This window comes from Balaenoptera acutorostrata, chromosome 20 (assembly GCF_949987535.1).
Source record: "Balaenoptera acutorostrata chromosome 20, mBalAcu1.1, whole genome shotgun sequence".
NCBI lineage: Eukaryota > Metazoa > Chordata > Mammalia > Artiodactyla > Balaenopteridae > Balaenoptera > Balaenoptera acutorostrata.
In genome coordinates, this window is record NC_080083.1 from 57,292,439 (window position 1) to 57,309,691 (window position 17,253).

General features: G+C 55.4%; 1 protein-coding gene across 2 annotated transcripts in view; it reads right to left on the reverse strand.

Annotated features, from left to right (window-relative positions):
* TMEM104 (transmembrane protein 104) overlaps positions 1 to 17,253 on the reverse strand; it is a 59,625-nt gene that overhangs the window by 36,775 nt on the left and 5,597 nt on the right. Inside the window, exons 3-8 of one of the 2 annotated variants that reach the window (XM_007185631.3) lie at positions 14,303 to 14,424; positions 10,949 to 11,030; positions 10,392 to 10,488; positions 9,055 to 9,135; positions 4,942 to 5,041; positions 4,404 to 4,509 (exon numbers count right to left, since the gene is read on the reverse strand). In XM_007185631.3, the coding sequence (XP_007185693.2) occupies positions 4,404 to 4,509; positions 4,942 to 5,041; positions 9,055 to 9,135; positions 10,392 to 10,488; positions 10,949 to 11,030; positions 14,303 to 14,424 (588 nt within the window). Of the gene's footprint in view, positions 1 to 4,403; positions 4,513 to 4,941; positions 5,042 to 9,054; positions 9,136 to 10,391; positions 10,489 to 10,948; positions 11,031 to 14,302; positions 14,425 to 17,253 lie in introns of both variants that reach the window. The other variant, XM_007185632.3, reaches the window with a different exon arrangement.

The window sequence follows — 17,253 nt, forward strand, 5'->3', positions numbered from 1 at the left end:
TACACTGACGCAAACCACACAGCAGGAAGGAGCTGGCAGTGCTCGGCCTGGCGCCTCCACTCGGGTACGTCACTCCGTCCTCCACCCCCCAACACAAAGGATGTTTCTTCCCTTGAATGGTACCGTTCTAGAAAGAGACTGTTTGGTTTTAAAAAGGGGATCGTGTGGGACTTCCCTGGTGGTCCAGTGGTTAGGACTCTGTGCTCCCAATGCAGGGGGCCTGGGTTCGATCCCTGGTCGGGGAACTAGATCCCACATGCCTGCATCCCGCAACTAAGACCCGGAGCAGCCAAATAAATAAATAAAAATAAAAAGGGAACCGCGTGCTGTTTTAAATGTCGCCAGTGGCAGAGGCAAGCGTTGCCGTGTAAGACTGAGACAAGATGGATTCAGAAAACAGCCTCCTGCCAGAGAAGGAGAGACCAGGACCCTGGGTGAAGGCCCAGAAGGACCCTTCACCGCTAACCTGAGCCCGAATCAGACTGACCTGCTCCTTTAGGAAGAGAGTTCAGCAGGCAGAACCCCCCCTGCAGCCCCCAACACATACCCTGTTTCTTCAAGGGGTGTCCGGAGGGAGAGGCCCCTCTGTCTGGCAGAGGGTGGCAGGTCACCTGCCAGGCACCTGCAGGCTGCACCTCTCTCCCAGCTCACCCAGACCCCGGAGGTGGATCTCACAGCTCCTGCGTTCAAGGCAGCATGGCAAGCCAGGGTGACCTTGGCCTGTCTCAAAGCAGCCCACGAGAGGCCCCCTGCCCAACGCTGCCAGTTTGCGGCCGGGTCTCCAGCCAGGATGAGCTCCGCTCTGCCATCTGCGGGCCCGGCTCTGCCCGGCCGGGGCCTGCTGGGCCGCCGGTGCCGCAGCGGCATGTGCCCACCTGTGAGCTGTGGAGGCCGCTCCTGCCGGCAGTGAGGAGGCTGCAGTACTCGGGGAGCCCCGCTGTCCCCCCAGGACTTCCCCCTGACACTCTCCAGGAGGCGGTACCGACGGGGCCCCAGGACTTCCCCGACACTCTCCAGGAGGCGGTACCGACGGGGCCCCAGGACTTCCCTCTGACACTCTCCAGGAGGCGGTACCGACGGGGCCGGACGGCCCTGCAGGAATGAGGAAGGAGAATGAGAGCGCCACCGGGCAGCGCCCTTGACTCAAGGGGACAGCGACACACACGTCCTGCTTCCCAGACGCTAGGGATAGTCCGATTCCTGGACGGAACTCATTTCCATATGACCCTGCCGTTCACCAGCAGCTCCTGACTCTTCCTCACCGTGTAGGAAAATGAAATGCTAAATTCTGACTTTGTTTCCTACTGAAGCCAGAGATGCTCTGCAGAGAGAATCCCAGGACGGTCCCCAGCCTGGAGGCAAAGGCTGCGGGTTTGAAAGCGCTGGGGCGTCAACACTGTCCCACTTGATCCTTCAAAGGAGCAGGAGGGGTGGGCGGTGGGGCTGGGGAGATCAGATCCTGATGTTAATTCTCATGGGCCCTCGTGATGGGGGCCCAGGTCACTGCTGGCTCCAGCTGTGCGTCTTGCTGGGACGCCCTGGGGGCACATGTGACTCACGGGACCACCCCCACCTCACAGCGCCCTGCTCTGCGGCTACTCCAAGGAGGGGGAGGGAGAAACTGACTCATATCAGCTGCACGGGAATCACAGGATGTGGACGGAGGTCACAGCTACGGGAGGGGAGGAGGAATTTTCCACTCATTAAGGTCAAGGGCTTTGGGAGGCGACCGGTGGTAGAGAAAGCTCCCTTCTGACAAGTAATCATGATGCTACACAGGCTGGCCTCTGGAGATGGTTAATATCCCAAATATTCTCATTCTGTGTGTGCATCTCAGCAGCACTCCCGGAAAGACAGAAGAGACTGCTTCCAGAGGACTTTCTAAAAATTAAACCGTTAAGTTAAAGCCAGAAAATACTGTCCTGGAATAGAAAAGAAGTGGCTATTAGAGGTCCTTTTGAACATGCAGGCCGGATAGGTGTATCGTTTACCTGAGACAAAGAAGTGGCTGTGCCTGTGGTGGGAAGGGGGCTTTAAACCCGCCCGCCTCCATGGCCAACGCTGCAGCAGCAAAACAGCTGGTAGAGAGAGGCGCGACGGGAATCTCTAGGCGGGATGGACAATCTTCCAAACATGAATGACTGGGGGGCGAGGGGAAAGAATGCCCCTCTTCTCCCATGATCTGAAGGGGCCAGTTTGGTGGAACAAGGATGCAGGGATGAGCCCCGCGGGCCGGACTTGGGAGGGGAAGATGCTGTTAGCACCTGTCACAGAGTGCCCACGACGGAGGAAGGAAACCCACGTCTGCCAACCCCCTCCTTCAGTAGCTAGGCCGCTTCCGACTCACTAAGAGGGGGTGGCCTGCAGAGGGACAGAGCCCCCCTGGTATTTAGGGTCAGGAGGCGCAGCTCTGTGGAAGCCGCGGACCCCGGGAGCCACGTGCAAAGTCGTAAAGTAACTTCTGAGACAACGCGAAGGTCCACCTGCCCTGAATTTCTCCAAACCAGGCAGAAGAGCACGTCTGAACCGAAAACCTTCTGAGCAAACTGAAGTCCCCGGCAGTGGGAGGGTGTCAACAACCCAGAGAGAACGGGCTCTGTTTCTGCTCAGCCCCGCCCCCTCCTATTTCGTGCAGCTTTTGTGGGCCTGGTGGCAATTAGCTTTATGAGTTATAAGCGCGATATCTGGGAGACGAAGGCAGTAATTAATGCCTGTCTGCTTTCCTGAAGGGTTCCTTCTGTTCGGTCAGACATTTATTGAGATCCGGGCAGGGAGGCTTCCATCATGTGGAAGGTTTATAGGAATGAGAGGAAGAACAATTTAATAAGGCAGTAACGATGCTGCTAAATAATTCATCGGGCCGATGGCGGCAGCAACGTTCCCAGCGCTCCCTGTCTCTTCTGCCGATGGGCGGGGGAATGAGCCAGGCAGATCCTGCACAGCCTCCAGCAGCGCCCCCCGTAAAGACCTGCCTGAGGGGCTCCGCCGCTGACCCTCCATCCTGGACCTGCTCCCGGGTCTGTGCTGAGCCCCTTGCACCCTTTCTTCAACCTCCTCCTTCTGCCTGACTGTGCCAGTTAGAGACCCAGATGGGTCCTTACAATTACCAACACTTCTGCTAATTGTATCAATCACGGTTTGTTGAAATGCTGAGAGGCTAACAGGCCTCCGCTCTCCCGGGTTCTCCTGGTGGCCCTGCTGAGTTCTCTGCCTGCCCCCAAGGCTGGGGAAGTGGGGAAGGGGCTGGGAAATTAACCTGCCACCGAAGTCCCATCGGACCTCGGCTGAGATACAGTTCTCCTAGAAGACACCCTCCTAGCCGTAGCTGACCACCCGACCGCTCCAGAAACGCACAGAGGAAGACAAATCTCTCCCGGGGCTCGGGCCACAGGACTCCTGGGGTAGGTCGATAGGGTGGGACTGGGAAGGCGAAACCACCATTCGGCTGTCCTTGGGGTTAACAAATTCAGAGCCGAATAACACAGCTGGCGGGGCCGCGGGAACCTCTGCCAGGATAGGGATAATTAAGTCAAGAGGCCGACTCCCTGAGACTCCCTGAGAGGCTGGCTCTCTCGCGTCCCGCGTCCCGCTCCACATCAGCTAAGTGGCCGCGTGTCAAGCTGTGTGTCACCTAATGCACCTAAATCTGTGTCAGGGCTGAGGAGGACCAGGAGGAAGCAGAGAGTATTAACAGACACCGCACAAGCGAAAGGGAACCATTTCTGAGTCGCGCCTGCAAAGCAGGCAGAGACAGACACCTGCCTCTGGTTTTGCGTCTTATTCCCGAGACCCGTCGGACGCGTTATTCAGCTCCAGTTCCCCCCTCCGCCCACCCCCACCCCGCCCCCAGCATAAAGCACTCAAGACGGAGCCTGGACATTCATCTTCTTCCCTTGTCTGCGAGGAGCAGGGGAGACTGGGAGCGAGCTGGGCTGATCCCTCCTGATCTGGAGAGCTGTCTGTAACTGGGGTCGGCCGTGAGATGGCTCAGTCCCGCCTGCCTAGCCAGCAACCCCGGCATCCACTCACGCGCTCTTGGGCTGGCCGGGAGTAAGGTCAAAACAGGGGAAGTTTCCGGAAAGCCAGCCCTGGCCCTCTTACAGGGCTTTGAGAAGCATGCCCCTCAAACCCCGAGATGAGTTTATAAGAGTTCACGGCCCTGGAGCTGGCGCCAACCCCAATGCCAACTGCAAACCACATACAATGGAAGCCCAGTGGCCGGGACGCTCTGGGGCTGGCACTGTAGCCACATGATCCACTTTCTGCCCGGGACCAAAGCCCCAGTACTTAGCCAGGCTGTGGGGCTGTGTAGACTCTCCTCTCTGGGGCAAGTTCTAGCCGAGAGTGCAGGCGGCTCCCAGGCCCCTGGTCCCCCTGGTCCCCCGGCCTGGCCAGCCACTCACCAGGTAGATGCGGTAGGCGTCCACGCGGTGCAGGGGCCCCCAGCACAGGTCCGTGTCGTTGTACTTGGCATCGGCCTCTACTCCGCAGGAGTCGTTGCCCAGGGCGCTGCTGATAGAGAACAATGGCTCAGTGTGGGCCTCCCTGCCTGGCCGGAAGCAGACAGAACCTGCCGTTACTAATCAGGGGCAACTGCCGCCCCCCTCCCCGCCCCCCAGCTGCAGCTTCAGGTCCCACGCTCTGACTCTCCACAAGCCACGTTTTTCTGTCTCTGGGGGCAGGCACCTTATTCCTGCTGCACTGTCTCCTGGCGACTGGTGGGAATCCCGGTCACCTTCCCAGAGGGGCAGGGATGGGGTCAGCGGTGAGCAGTGTCTCCGAAGGCCAGGACGCACAGCTGGCTGTGATGCGTGCAGAAAAGGGCCTCAGACATGACGGACTCGCTTGGTGTTGGGCTTCTACCCTGAGAAAACACTGCCTCGACCGCCCAAGGAAGCCCCTCTGGCTGCAGCTGGTGTGGGGGGCAGGGGGGACACTCACCACGTCACCTGCATGAGAGAGAAGGGCACGGCGGCAGCATAGATGGCCAGGTCCCCATACAGGTAGATGATGATGCAGAAATAGAACAGGTTGACCCCCACTGAAAGCAACAAAGCCATTGGTCAGGGAGCCACAGGGAGACGCCGGCCTGCTTTTTTGATGACTACAGCTCTACCTCATCCACGGCTTTCGTTCTCCAAGCGGAGTTGGAAAACAACCCCCAAGTCCTGTTTCTCATTCTGGCTGCCTACACTGAGATGCTGGCGGGAGACACATCTGCTCGTGACTGTCGCCCGGTGGGGGCTGAGCGGGACTGGATCAGAGAGGTTCTGCATCCAGGGCGAGTGTGGGGCGTGGACCGGCCAGGGAGGACCCGGAGGCCTCTTCGCGCTCGGGACAGGCTGCCCGGAGGGGAGAATGAGGGATGGCCTGCGTCAGGGGCCTGAACCCCCGGGCTCGCCTGGACCAGGGTCTCCTTCGCAGCCGCACACAGGGCTCTAAGACAAAAGACAGAGATTGAAAAGAAGAGAACAGGAAGCGGCCCAGCTCCAGAAGCTGAAATCAGGAGGGTAAAAAGCCCTTGATTTCCAAAGACCAAGTGCCTCATTCTGAATGTGGCCCATCACCAAGCACCCAAGAGGAAGAAGGGTGGCCTGGTGCGCTGGGGAGGGAGAGAGCGGCAGGAGTGGGACGGCTCACTTCCCTCCTTACAAGAAGCGTCTGCAGGGGAGGATGCTGACTTCGGAAGGGCCGGGACGTGGAAGTTCCCTCTGCAGAGGCGAACCTTGGTCCCCTCTCCCTCCAGGAGGGGCCTGGACCAGGAGGCGGGAACTCAGGCTCTGGCTTCATCCCATCGGCCTCTTCTCCTGACCCTGGCAAGTCCCTGACCGTCTCTAATCCTGTGCAGTGAGAATTCAGCCAGTGCTAAATTCCATACGTGATTCCAGCTACAAAGATCACGGGTAAAAGTGCTGAAAAAAGCATCCGGGCCCTACCACCTCAGGGTCGTGGCCCCAGACGGCCAGTCTCAAACTCCCATTCAGACTGACTGCTTGTTTTTGGTTTCACTGATCTTAAGCTGCTGGAGTCTCTGAGAACAGAAAGAAAAATGAAGTGACAGTTCCCTTCTAATCCAGGTGGCTCAGATGAGCCTCTGGGTCCCCGGGGGAAAGCCAGGGACATGTTCCTCCTGGGCTATTTGAGGTCGGCTCTGCTCCTAGGAGCCTAAGCGGAAAAGACTCGGAAGATATGGTTCTTGAAAGAACCCTGGATGTCCAAGCTCTGTGGCCCCTGGGGTAGCTGTCACTCACCCCCAGGCTCCGAGCCCAGCCCCGCTCATCTTTCCGCTCTGAGCCCACGCTCCTGCAGAGAGGCACCGCCCCTCCCCACTCCCAGCCTTTTCTCCACCTGCCGTGGACTCATGTCCGCTGTTTATAAAACTGCCACTGGCCCTCCCTGATCAATAAATTTCATTACGAGACACAAAGTGGGAGGATCAATGAACTTCCTTGACGGCAGCAATGACCAGGACTGGCATTTCTCATTACAAGGACTGAGTCTGGACCCCAAGGGAGCCTTGTGTGGAGTGTGGCAGCCCTCCCAAAGGCGAAGGTGACGGTCTATGAACTAGGATAGAGCCGAGCAGTGGTTTCAACTGGGGGTGATTTTGCCTCCCACCCCCTACTGGGGACATTTGGCAAAGTCTGAGGACATTTGTGATTGTCACGACTGGGCGGTGCTACCGACGACTAGTGGGTAGAAGCCAGGGATGCTACTCAACATCCTACAACACACAGGGCAGGCCCTGCAGTGAAGAAGGACCCAGCCACACAGCTATAGTGGCGAGCTTGAGAAACCCAGGAGCAGGTGGGAAGAGAGCATCCTTTAAGTCTGAGCTGCTCTTGTACGAACGTGTTTATTTTCTATCAGATTTGGGTTAACTAGGAGTCTAGTCTGTGGGGCACACACACACACACACACACGAAGACAAAACAAAACCAGGGCTTCCCTGGTGGCGCAGGGGTTAAGAATCCGCCTGCCAATGCAGGGGACATGGGTTTGAGCCCTGGTCCGGGAAGACCCCACATGCCGCGGAGCAACTAAGCCCGTGTGCCACAACTACTGAGCCTGCGCTCTAGAGCCCGTGTGCCACAACTACTGAAGCCCATGCGCCTAGAGCCCGTGCTCCACAAGAGAAGCCACTGCAATGAGAAGCCTGCGCACCGCAACTAAGAGCAGCCCCCGCTCGCCGCAACTAGAGAAAGCCCGCACGCAGCAACAAAGACCCAATGCAGCCAAAAATAAATAAATCAAAAAACAAAACAAAACCACAAGTTCCTAGAATTCTTAAAGAAATCAGGGTGGACTGTGAAAACATGAAAATTAGGAAGAACGTTTAAGAGGTATATGTCCCCCCTCCAACGTGCATTTTATTTCAGAAGCTTGCATTTGGGAGGCGGTGCAGCAGCCAGAAGGAAATGTTCGCCTCTCTGATCTGAGTCTAATGAGACGGGGAGAGAGAGAAATGGAACAAAGGAAAAGCACAGAAGTGGGCCAGACACAACCAGTCTGGTTTGGGTTTTTTTATAAATATATTTATTTTTATTTATTTATCTTTGGCTGTGCTGGGTTTTTGTCGCTGTGCACGGGCTTTCTCTAGTTGCGGCGAGCGGGGGCTATTCTTCATTGTGGTGCGTGGGCCTCTCATTGTGGTGGCTTCTCTTGTTGCGGAGCATGGGCTCTAGGTGCGTGGGCTTCAGTAGTTGTGGCACGTGGGCTCAGCAGTTGTGGCTCGCGGGCTCTAGAGCACAGGCTCAGTAGTTGTGGCACACGGGCTTAGTTGCTCCGTGGCATGTGGGATCTTCCTGGACCAGGGCTCAAACCCGTGTCCCCTCCATTGGCAGGCAGATTCTTAACCACTGCGCCACCAGGGAAGCCCCCAATCTGGTTTTGATAAATTCTGAGAACCCTCAGTGAGGCTGGTCTGGTGGGGAGGATGGAGGGAGGCAGACCCCAAGGCAACCTCAATCAGGATCTTCCGTCACATCACACCATGGTGATAAACGGACCGCCGGATGTCCTAAGAAGCCATTGAGAAGATTCTAGACTCTAGTTTCCACAATTCCCCTCGGCTCTAACTTAGTGCGGCCACATTCAAGACAGGAAAGAACCAAGGGAGACGTTCCCCTCTGCAAATAGGGGCTTTGACGAAGGGGCACAAAATCTCCCAAGGTAACTGCAAGGTCAAGGAGTTTTTGAGACGTGTCTGACTTTCTGTGAAGGATCGAACATTTTAAAAAACTAAACCCTAAATAGCTCATCTTCCAAAAGAACAAGATTTGGAACGGAGGTCTAAGCTTTTGTTGCCGGAACCAACAAGGCAGCACCCGAGCTGGGTGCTATCCTTCCGATCCCACCAAGCCGCAGGTGGAGCACACGGAGAGGTCGCGATTAGATGCACAGAGTCCAGACAGCAGTCCTGAGCGTGGGCTCCTAACGCCCTCTGCTGGCCACCAGGAAGACACGCAGACACACACACACACACACACACAGACACACACACACACACACACGCAGACACACGCACACTACCCTACTGTCAGGACTAGATGCGCAGAGTCCAGACAGCAGTCCTGAGCATGGGCTCCTACCGCCCTCTGCTGGCCACCAGGAAGACACGCAGACACACACAGACATACACACACCCCTCCTACTGTCACAAGGTGGTTGCTCTGTCCTGTCCTAAACAGAACAGTCCAGAAGAAAAGAGAAGACAAGTCAGAAGTAATCAAGCAAGAGGCACAGAACCACCAGCCGCCTCCACTGGCTTCCTTCCTTGGAAAGCTGCTTGGGACTCTCAGCCTGTATGAGCTGTAGTCGCTAAGTAGCTGCTTCTTTATTCCTGATGCGCTGATGAACGGCGAGGAATCCAAGAAAACACCTTGAAGTGGTTCAGGCCTCTCAGCGAGGCGGTTTCGCGGGCTGAGGATCTGCTCCTCCCCCTCGCCTGCCCCGCCCCTAGTTGAGGCGGAACCCCCGCTCCGGCGGCCCCAGCCCCCAGGAAGGCACCAGCTCTCCCCCTGCCCTTGCCCCACCTGGAGAACGCACTCCCACCTTTATTGAAGAACATGGAGGCCATCTGCCCCATCTCCACCCGGTCTGTGATCTCAAAAAGGTTCGGAGATCCGTGCCTCTCTGTGGAGCCAAGAAGAAAGAGGAAGCGGTTTGTTTTTTTTTTTTTCTCACGAGGAAAAGCTCTTAGAAGGGGTGCTGAGTTCACTGAATTCTCCAGAATAATGACATCCCAAGGGGTTCAAACTCTTGAGAAAAGTTTTCCTAATGTTTCTTGCTTGAAACATTTAAAAATATCTAGAGGGACTTCCCTGGCGGTCCAGTGGTTAGGACTCCACACTTCCACTGCAGGGGGTGTGGGTTTGATCCCTGGTTGGGGAACTAAGATCCTGCAAGCCATGCGGCACGGCCATAAATAAACAGACTAAATTAAATACGTAAATAAATACATAAGTAAATAAATAAATCGTCTATAGAAAGGGACCCCAGGGATGCTCACTGTGGGGTGAGAGGGAAGGCTGGGATGCTTCGCCTTGGCGCCACTGGAGTGTGTGTGTGTGGGTGTGTGGGTGAGTGTCTGTGAGTGTATGTGTGTTAGTGTCTGAGAGTGTGTGAGACTGTGTGCACGTGTGTGTGTGAGTGTGTGTGTGAGTGTGTGTGTGAGAGTGTATGTTAGTGAGAGTGTGTCTGTGAGAGTGTGAGACTGTGTGCACGTGTGTGCGTGTGAGTGTGGTGTGAATATATGCATGTGTATGAGAGTGTAAGTGTGTGTGTGTGTGTGTGCATGAGGGCGTGTGTGAGCATTTGTGAGCGTGTGGGTGTGTGGTTGAGTGTGTGTGTATGTGTGTTAGTGAGTGTGTCTGTGAGAGTGTGTGTGAGACTGTGTGCACGTGTGTGTGCGTGTGCGAGTGTGGTGTGAATATATGCATGTGTATGAGTGTAAGTGTGTGTGCGTGTGCATGAGGGCAGTGTGCGCGCGTGTGTGTGCATGTGTGTGTGTGCGCGAGTGTGGTGTGACTATATGCATGTGTATGAGAGTGTAAGAGTGTGTGCGTGTGCATGAGGGCATGTGCACGTGTGTGTGTGAGTGTGTGTGTGCGTTGGGATAGGAGGAAGGACAGAAGTCAGAGACCTGACGTTTCCCTGAGCTTCCAGGGGCCGAGGGGAAGGGACCTCCCAGAGCTGCAGACGCCAGTTAGCAGCGGAGCCAGCAGGGCCGGTGCTCTGCCCTACTGTTCCATGGTGCCTTCCTCGGATCAACCCTCAGGTGGTAAATGCCACAGGGTCTCTGCAGGCAGACCCCCGGGCCCTCTCCACGAGTAAGGGAAACCCTGCAGACCAGAGGGAAGCACGGGCCAGCCCAGAACCCCAAGACTTACGCACAGACAGGATGGGCCGTTTCTCTGCCCGCTCGTAGCTGTCCTGGATGAGGACGTCACTGTCAGAGGCCGTGGAGGAGTCGTCGTCCTCCTCCTCCTAGGAGGGGGTGGGATGGGGAGGATGAGAACAAACAAGGAAAAAGAGGGGGTACACAACTCTACAGCAAACCCCTGGGACAGACAATGGAGAGCCTGTTTCCTTTGTAATTTCTTTCTAGAAGGTATCTGATTAGGAAGCTTTCAACACTTCCCTGCTGTCACATTAGAGGGTCAGACACACGGGGAGGGAGAAGCTGTGGCACAAAGGTTCAGAATGACTGAGCCAGCTCAAGGCCGGGGGTAGGAGGGACCAATAAGGGGATGTTAAAAGAGCAGAGACTGCGTTTGTTCTGTAAGCTGACACGACTGTGAGCTTCAGCTCCGGGCTGGGGTCCTGGAGCAGCGCCACGGTCAGGAGCCCTCCAGGCGTCGGGAGGGAGGGGACTGGCTGCTGAGGGCCACCTCTGCGCACACGACTGCCTGGGGGCACTGCCCGGAGCCGAGAGCAGCACACACACCTGATGGGTTTCCATCCTCTTCCAGCGGAGCTGAGCGTTGGCTGCCGCCATGGCCTCCACTACAAAGGTAGTTGTCACAAAACTGCAAGGAAAGGCCACCTGTTAACTGCGAAAGGCAGGGAGGAGTTTGGAGAAGGTACAAAATAAAAGGAAAAGCCATTTAAGACCTGACCCGACCAATAAGCCCAAAGCATTCTGTCTCCTGAGGAAGGGATGACAACTTCTGAGATGGGTCTGACCTGATAAAAAAGCATGTGTGACTACGTGGTGCCTCTCGTGGTCTCCCTGACGTCTGTCTGTATTTAGAATGTATTTCCAGTGCACTGCAGAGAAGGGTGTGAAATAGGCTGATGGGAAGGAGACAGAGTGAGACTGGGGGAGAGGTGCTCCCTTGCCTGGGGGGCAAGGTGGTACTGCTCCCCAGAAGGGGCCTGTTGGGGGGCAGAGGTGGGAGAGATGGGAGGATGGACACCAGGTAATGCTCTAAGCTGGGAAGAGGAGGCTGGTCCACAAGGGGGCCCTCCCAGAGCTTCTGGGAAGGGCAGCAGGCAGCTCTCACCTCTCCTCGCTAGCCAAGCGGTCAACCCCCAGTTACACACACTAATGGACGGAGCACAGGTGTGGATATAATTGAAAAGGGTTACTTCCCTGGTGGCGCAGTGGTTAAGAATCCGCCTGCCAATGCAGGGGACATGGGTTCAAGCCCTGGTCCGGGAAGATCCCACATGCCGTGGAGCAACTAAGCCTGTGCACCACAACTACTGAGCCTGTGTTCTAGAGCCCGCGAGCCACAACTACTGAGCCCACGTGCCTAGAGCCCGTGCTCCACAAAAAGAGAAGCCGCCGCAATGAGAAGCCCGCGCACCGCAAAGAAGAGTAGCCCCCACTCACCGCAACTAGAGAAAGCCCGTGCGCAGCAACGAAGACCCAATGCGGCCAAAAATAAAATTAATTAATTAAGAAAAAAAAAAATTGAAAAGGACACTTGGCTCTGGAATCATCCCCTCCTTCTTTTTTGAGGGGGGTACCTTTACTTTCCTAATAATTTGGTTAGTATTAAAATACCCGTTACTTCAATATTAGTTATTAAAATAAACTACAATATATTAATGCATAATGTATTTTGTAAAATGTTAATTAATTTATTTGGTTGCGCTGGGTCTTCGTTGCAGCAGGTGGGCTCCTTAGTTGCAGCTCGTGGGCTCCTTAGTTGTGGCATGCGAACTCTTAGTTGCGGCATGCATGTGGGATCTAGTTCCCTGACCAGGGATCAAACCCAGGTCCCCTGCATTGTGAGTGCGGAGTCTTAACCACCGTGCCACCAGGGAAGTCCCAATAAACAACGTATTAATAAGTTAAAATATACCAATAAATTAATGTATTTAATAAATTAAAACATATTAATAAATTAAAATATGTTCACATTTTAATTTCCTAATAATCTGGTCCGAATCAAAAGGGAAATTGGGAGGTGGCACCAGACGTTTGCTGAGAAGTCAGGCTAGAGTGAAACATCGTCTTTACTTAAGGAAACGGGAGAGACACGGATGACAGCGGGAGGGCTCTCGTTAGCAGCCGGTAATATAGGGGAGGGCCGCTTTCCTGCTGATAAAACCTGAGGAACGACTCCGTCCTTGCTGAAACGACCCGGGGTGGAACATGCATCTCCCTGTTTCTTGAAGCCACCCGGCAGGCTCTGCCGCCAGACTCGACCCCAAGCCCCTGCCTCGGGTGCTGTCACCTGCTGCAGGCTGGCTGCTTGGCCCAGCAGTCAGGTGACTGGCAGGGGGGACGACACAGAGGTTAACCCACACCCACTCCATCTCGGTACGGGTGGGGCAGCCGTCTCTGAAACTCCCACTCCAGCCGCCGCAGCACCTCCTAGAAAGGTTTCTCATTACCTTGCCTAAGTGACCATTTTAAGGGCTTTAGATTTCCCCTTCTTTTGGGAAGTAAAACTAAAATCAATCTTAAGGCATAAAGAGGCTTCTCCGGGTTGCACAAAGCCAGCTCACTGAGCAGGTCTGAACACAGATGGGTTGAGAGGGGTTTGGGGCGTGGCGGCCCCTAGCTGGGGGCCCACAATAATCACTTCCCGTTCAGGTGGCTGCCTGCGCTGAAGGTCCTTTGAAGGGGACTGCAGGGTCACAGAAGGACAAGGACTTCTGGGGCTCTCAGTTGCCAGGGCTCGCAGTACGTAATGAGCCAACAGTCCCTCAAGGCTGGCCACAAAACCTCCCAGAAGAAAACGTGGGAAGAAACTGAAAAACATGGGTGTTTTCCCATCCTGTGAAGCCTCCTCTAGGTCTCAACTCACTTCAGCTACTAAACTGTTTCATTCCTCCACTAGTGCCCCCTCCTTCGTCCTTCCAATCTGCTGCCCTCCATGGCCATGGACCACCTACTTCAAACCGTGGCCACCCCAGTCTCCTGAACCCCTCACCTCGCTACACATTTCCCCTTATCACTCATCACCTAACGTACTCTGCACCTGTTATCTTCACTACTAATTGTCCGTCTCCCTGGAGAAGGGAGGTAAGTCTGCGAGGGCAGGGATCTCTGCTCTGTTCAGGGGAGCAGAGCCCCAAGCACCGAAGAACAGGGCCCGCTGCCGCTTCTCTCAGGGACGGCACCCCTTGGGGGTGGTTCCAGGTGCTCCCTCCCCCTCTTTTATGCAGCTTTCGGATTCTTACCAGCTTGAGGGGGCTGGAAACGCTGAGCCCTAAATCCCTTCCTAGCCTGGGGCACCTGCCTGTGAGATCCCCGAGGAGTCGTCCGTAGAAGCACCAGCTGGTGGATCCCAGGTGAATCCCACACACCTGCACACGGTGCGGGCGCCCCTGAAGGCTGAGGCAGGTGCTGGCCTCCTCTTTGCTGCCGAGGACAAAGCCAGGCGAGATTAACACCTAACTGCGCGCACCTGCGTGTTTATCGCTGACTCCGTGGAACTATCTTAGACAAATTCTAAATTCCAAACTGATTTCCCGTTATCTCCTGAAACATTTGCGAGATTCTCTTCTGTGGTTAGGTGGGACTTTCTCAGGGAACAAACGTCGATGGTAACATTAAGAAAGGGTACAACAGCGGAGGCAAAGCAGCTGGGTAAGAAACACACGAGCACCACGGTGAGACACCCCACAGACTAGCTGGAGGTCTTCACTTCTCAGTGATTGGGGGTGGACAACCGCTCCATCAGAGCGAGCCCCTGAGACCTCTGGGCCTCCTTTCCTGGCTCCGGGCACCTGTGAGGACTCGCTCACCACAGACGTCTTCCCCCACACTGATGGAGAGAGCTCAGGCTTCCTGGGCAGACTCCCCCAGCTCTGGCCCCAGCCCCCCGGGGTGGTCTCTTACCTCATGAAGCCCAGGAACACCAGCAGGACCAGGCTGACGAGCCACCCGGCCGTGGCAAAGGCCTTGGGCATGGTGAGCGCGCCAGTGCCCACGATGAGGTTAAACATATACACCAGTCCGACCTGGAAGCAAGAGGTGACATTCGAGCCCAGAAATTAACGAGCCTCACCCCCGAACGGCTCCCAAGGGTGACCCTGGGCAACGGCAAAACCGTGGAGGCCAGGCCTTCGCCAGGCGAGCAGGTAAGCAGGGAGGGTTCCACCCAGGTTCCAGGGAGGCGGGATGTGCAGCCGGCTGCTGGGAGCCGAACGTGAACACCTGGAAGACTGAAGCCCCGCGTTCCATCAGTCTTTTCAAAATGTCTCTGGTGATGGGTTTGACTCTCCACTTTGGCTGTCATCAGCCCCATCACCTCCTCCGTGCATATTATTCAGAGCTGTGTCTCAGATGACAGCTCTGTGCTCAACCGGACTGCAGGTTTCCTGAGGACGGGCCATCACGTCTGCGGTACCTGGCACACGGATCAACCCACAGTGCTGACCCGCCAAAAAACTCCCACTTTTCCAAGGCCACTGAGCACGTGACCCAATCCTCCGCTCCGCCCATTCTTGCCAATGCCCTTTGGGACGTCGAGGTTCATGCTGCTTCCCTTTTCCTGCCCTCTTCCCCGTCCTAACTTCAGGGATTAACAAAAAAAAGATAATTCACATGCCATAAAATTCACCCTTTTAAAGTACACAGCCTTTCAGTACATTCACAAGTTCTGCAAGCAGCATCACCACCTAATTCCATCTCATTACCCCCCCAAAGAAACCCCCTACTGGGCTCCCCTGGGGGCGTAGTGGTTGAGAATCTGCCTGCCAATGCAGGGGACACGGGTTCAAGCCCTGGTCTGGGAAGATCCCACATGCCGCGGAGCAGCTGGGCCCGTGCGCCACAACTACTGAGCCTGCGCGTCTGGAGCCTGTGCTCCGCAACAAGACAGGCCGCGACGGTGAGAGGCCCGCGCACCGCGATGAAGAGGGGCCCCCGCTCGCTGCGACGGGAGAAAGCCCTCGCACAGAAACGAAGGAAGACGCAACACAGCCAAAAATAAATAAATAAATAAAATAAATTTATTAAAAAAAAAGAAACCCCGTACTCACCGGCAGCCCCTCCCCCTCTCCACTGGCATCCAACCTCCCAGTGGAATTGCTGGGTCACTGACTTCAGGTTTTAAACTTAACTCACACCAACTTGACTCTAGCTCAGCTAATTACAATTATTCCCTTCTCGGGCTCTCGATCATGAAATCCCTTTCTCTGACCGGAAGTCCCTGCCGCCTACAACCCTGTGCACTCCCACTGACCCGCCTCTGTCCTCATCATGATGCCCAGTCCCCCCAAAGCCTCCCTACCCAGGCCACCACCTCCACGGTGGCCTCACTGACAGTCGGCTGGTTGCTCAAAGCTCGCACTGCCCCGAGCTCCCCACACCTTCCCCGTTCTAACCTCTCTGGCTCCCAGCCTCAGAGACGACCTGGCACCCGCTTCCTCGACTCCCTAATAGGAAGCTGCTAAAGGCTCCTGGAATTATTAAAAAATTCTAACCATGAGTCCCCTAACAGATGGTCTCTTCACCTGCGGTCCGGCAGCAACAGATTTTCTTTACTCCTCCCTGTGGACTTGCGAGTATTTCCCACGCACGTAAAGGCTCCAGACCTCAATCTCCAAGTCCCAGACCCACGGCTCCCATCTCTCCCAGATGAAGGCTGCACCTCCAATGCTACAGAGGGGACGGAGACCATCTGACACGCGCTCCCCAAGCCGCGCTCCTTCCGAGCTCAAAAGCCGGTGTCGGCCTCCCCTCTGCCCCCCTCCCCATGTCTGGGGGAGCACGGGTGCTTCCTCTTCCCTGACAGGCTCAGCCCTGCACCTGAGCTGGGCTCGGCTCTTTCTGGAATCCTCTCCTCCTCCTAGCTCTCTTCCCCTCTGACTGCGAACGCTCTCGACACCTTTAAAACGTTGCCCTCTCACTTTCCCTCAACCCGACTCCTTGAAGGAGCAACCTATATCCTCTGCCTTCATTTCCAACTTCCTGTAGTTCGTGGTTTCCATCCCCAGAACTCTTTTGAAACTGCATCCTTAAAAATCACCAATGACCTCCTATTTGCCAAATCCAATGGCTTTCTTAGACTTGATCTTTCTTGCACTTCTGACGTTGGCGGTCTCTTCTTCTCTCTACGTTTCCTTTCCTCAGCAACATCATTCAACCCCAAGGCTTTAACCATCATGGCGGACTGTATTTCTCTTAGTACAAGCCTTTCTGCAGACCTCAAATCCAACTGCCTGCTGGTCACCTCCACCTGGACACCCCAGCGTGGCCTCAGCTCCCCCCTTCCCCTCCATACCCCAGTGCTAGTGATTTTATTTCTGAAGAGTCTTTTGTGGGTGCCTCTGGCTCCTATTCCATTTACAATTCAAGTGAACCATTTCTGGCCTGGCCTATGACAGCAGCTTCCTAACTGGTCTCCCTGTACTGCACTAAACTGGCTGACTTACAGTCTGCTTTACCACTTGTTTCTGGTCATTAGAAGACAAACACCAGAAACACCTATCCATCACTCGTTTTCACCTCCCCTTTCTGAGAAATATGCATTTTTCTGTATTTAAATTTTTTTCCAAGACAACCATGTGCTGCATTCTTAATCAGAAACACACAAATTAGGGCCCATTCTCAGACCAGCCTCAGTCAGATCTTAAAAACAAGACGAAACAGAGATAGGGAGCATCGGCTAACATTCTGGGGCCCTTGACAGGGAGGGACAGGATTCCGGGCAGGTGCTGACCGGCCATGTGAGTGCTGGACAAACGGGAGGGCGTCCTGTAGAGAGGAAACACCTCTGCCCAGAGCCCATGTACACCTGACACAGGGCACCAAGCCCTTGTGTCTCCCACCCAGCCCCTCAACTC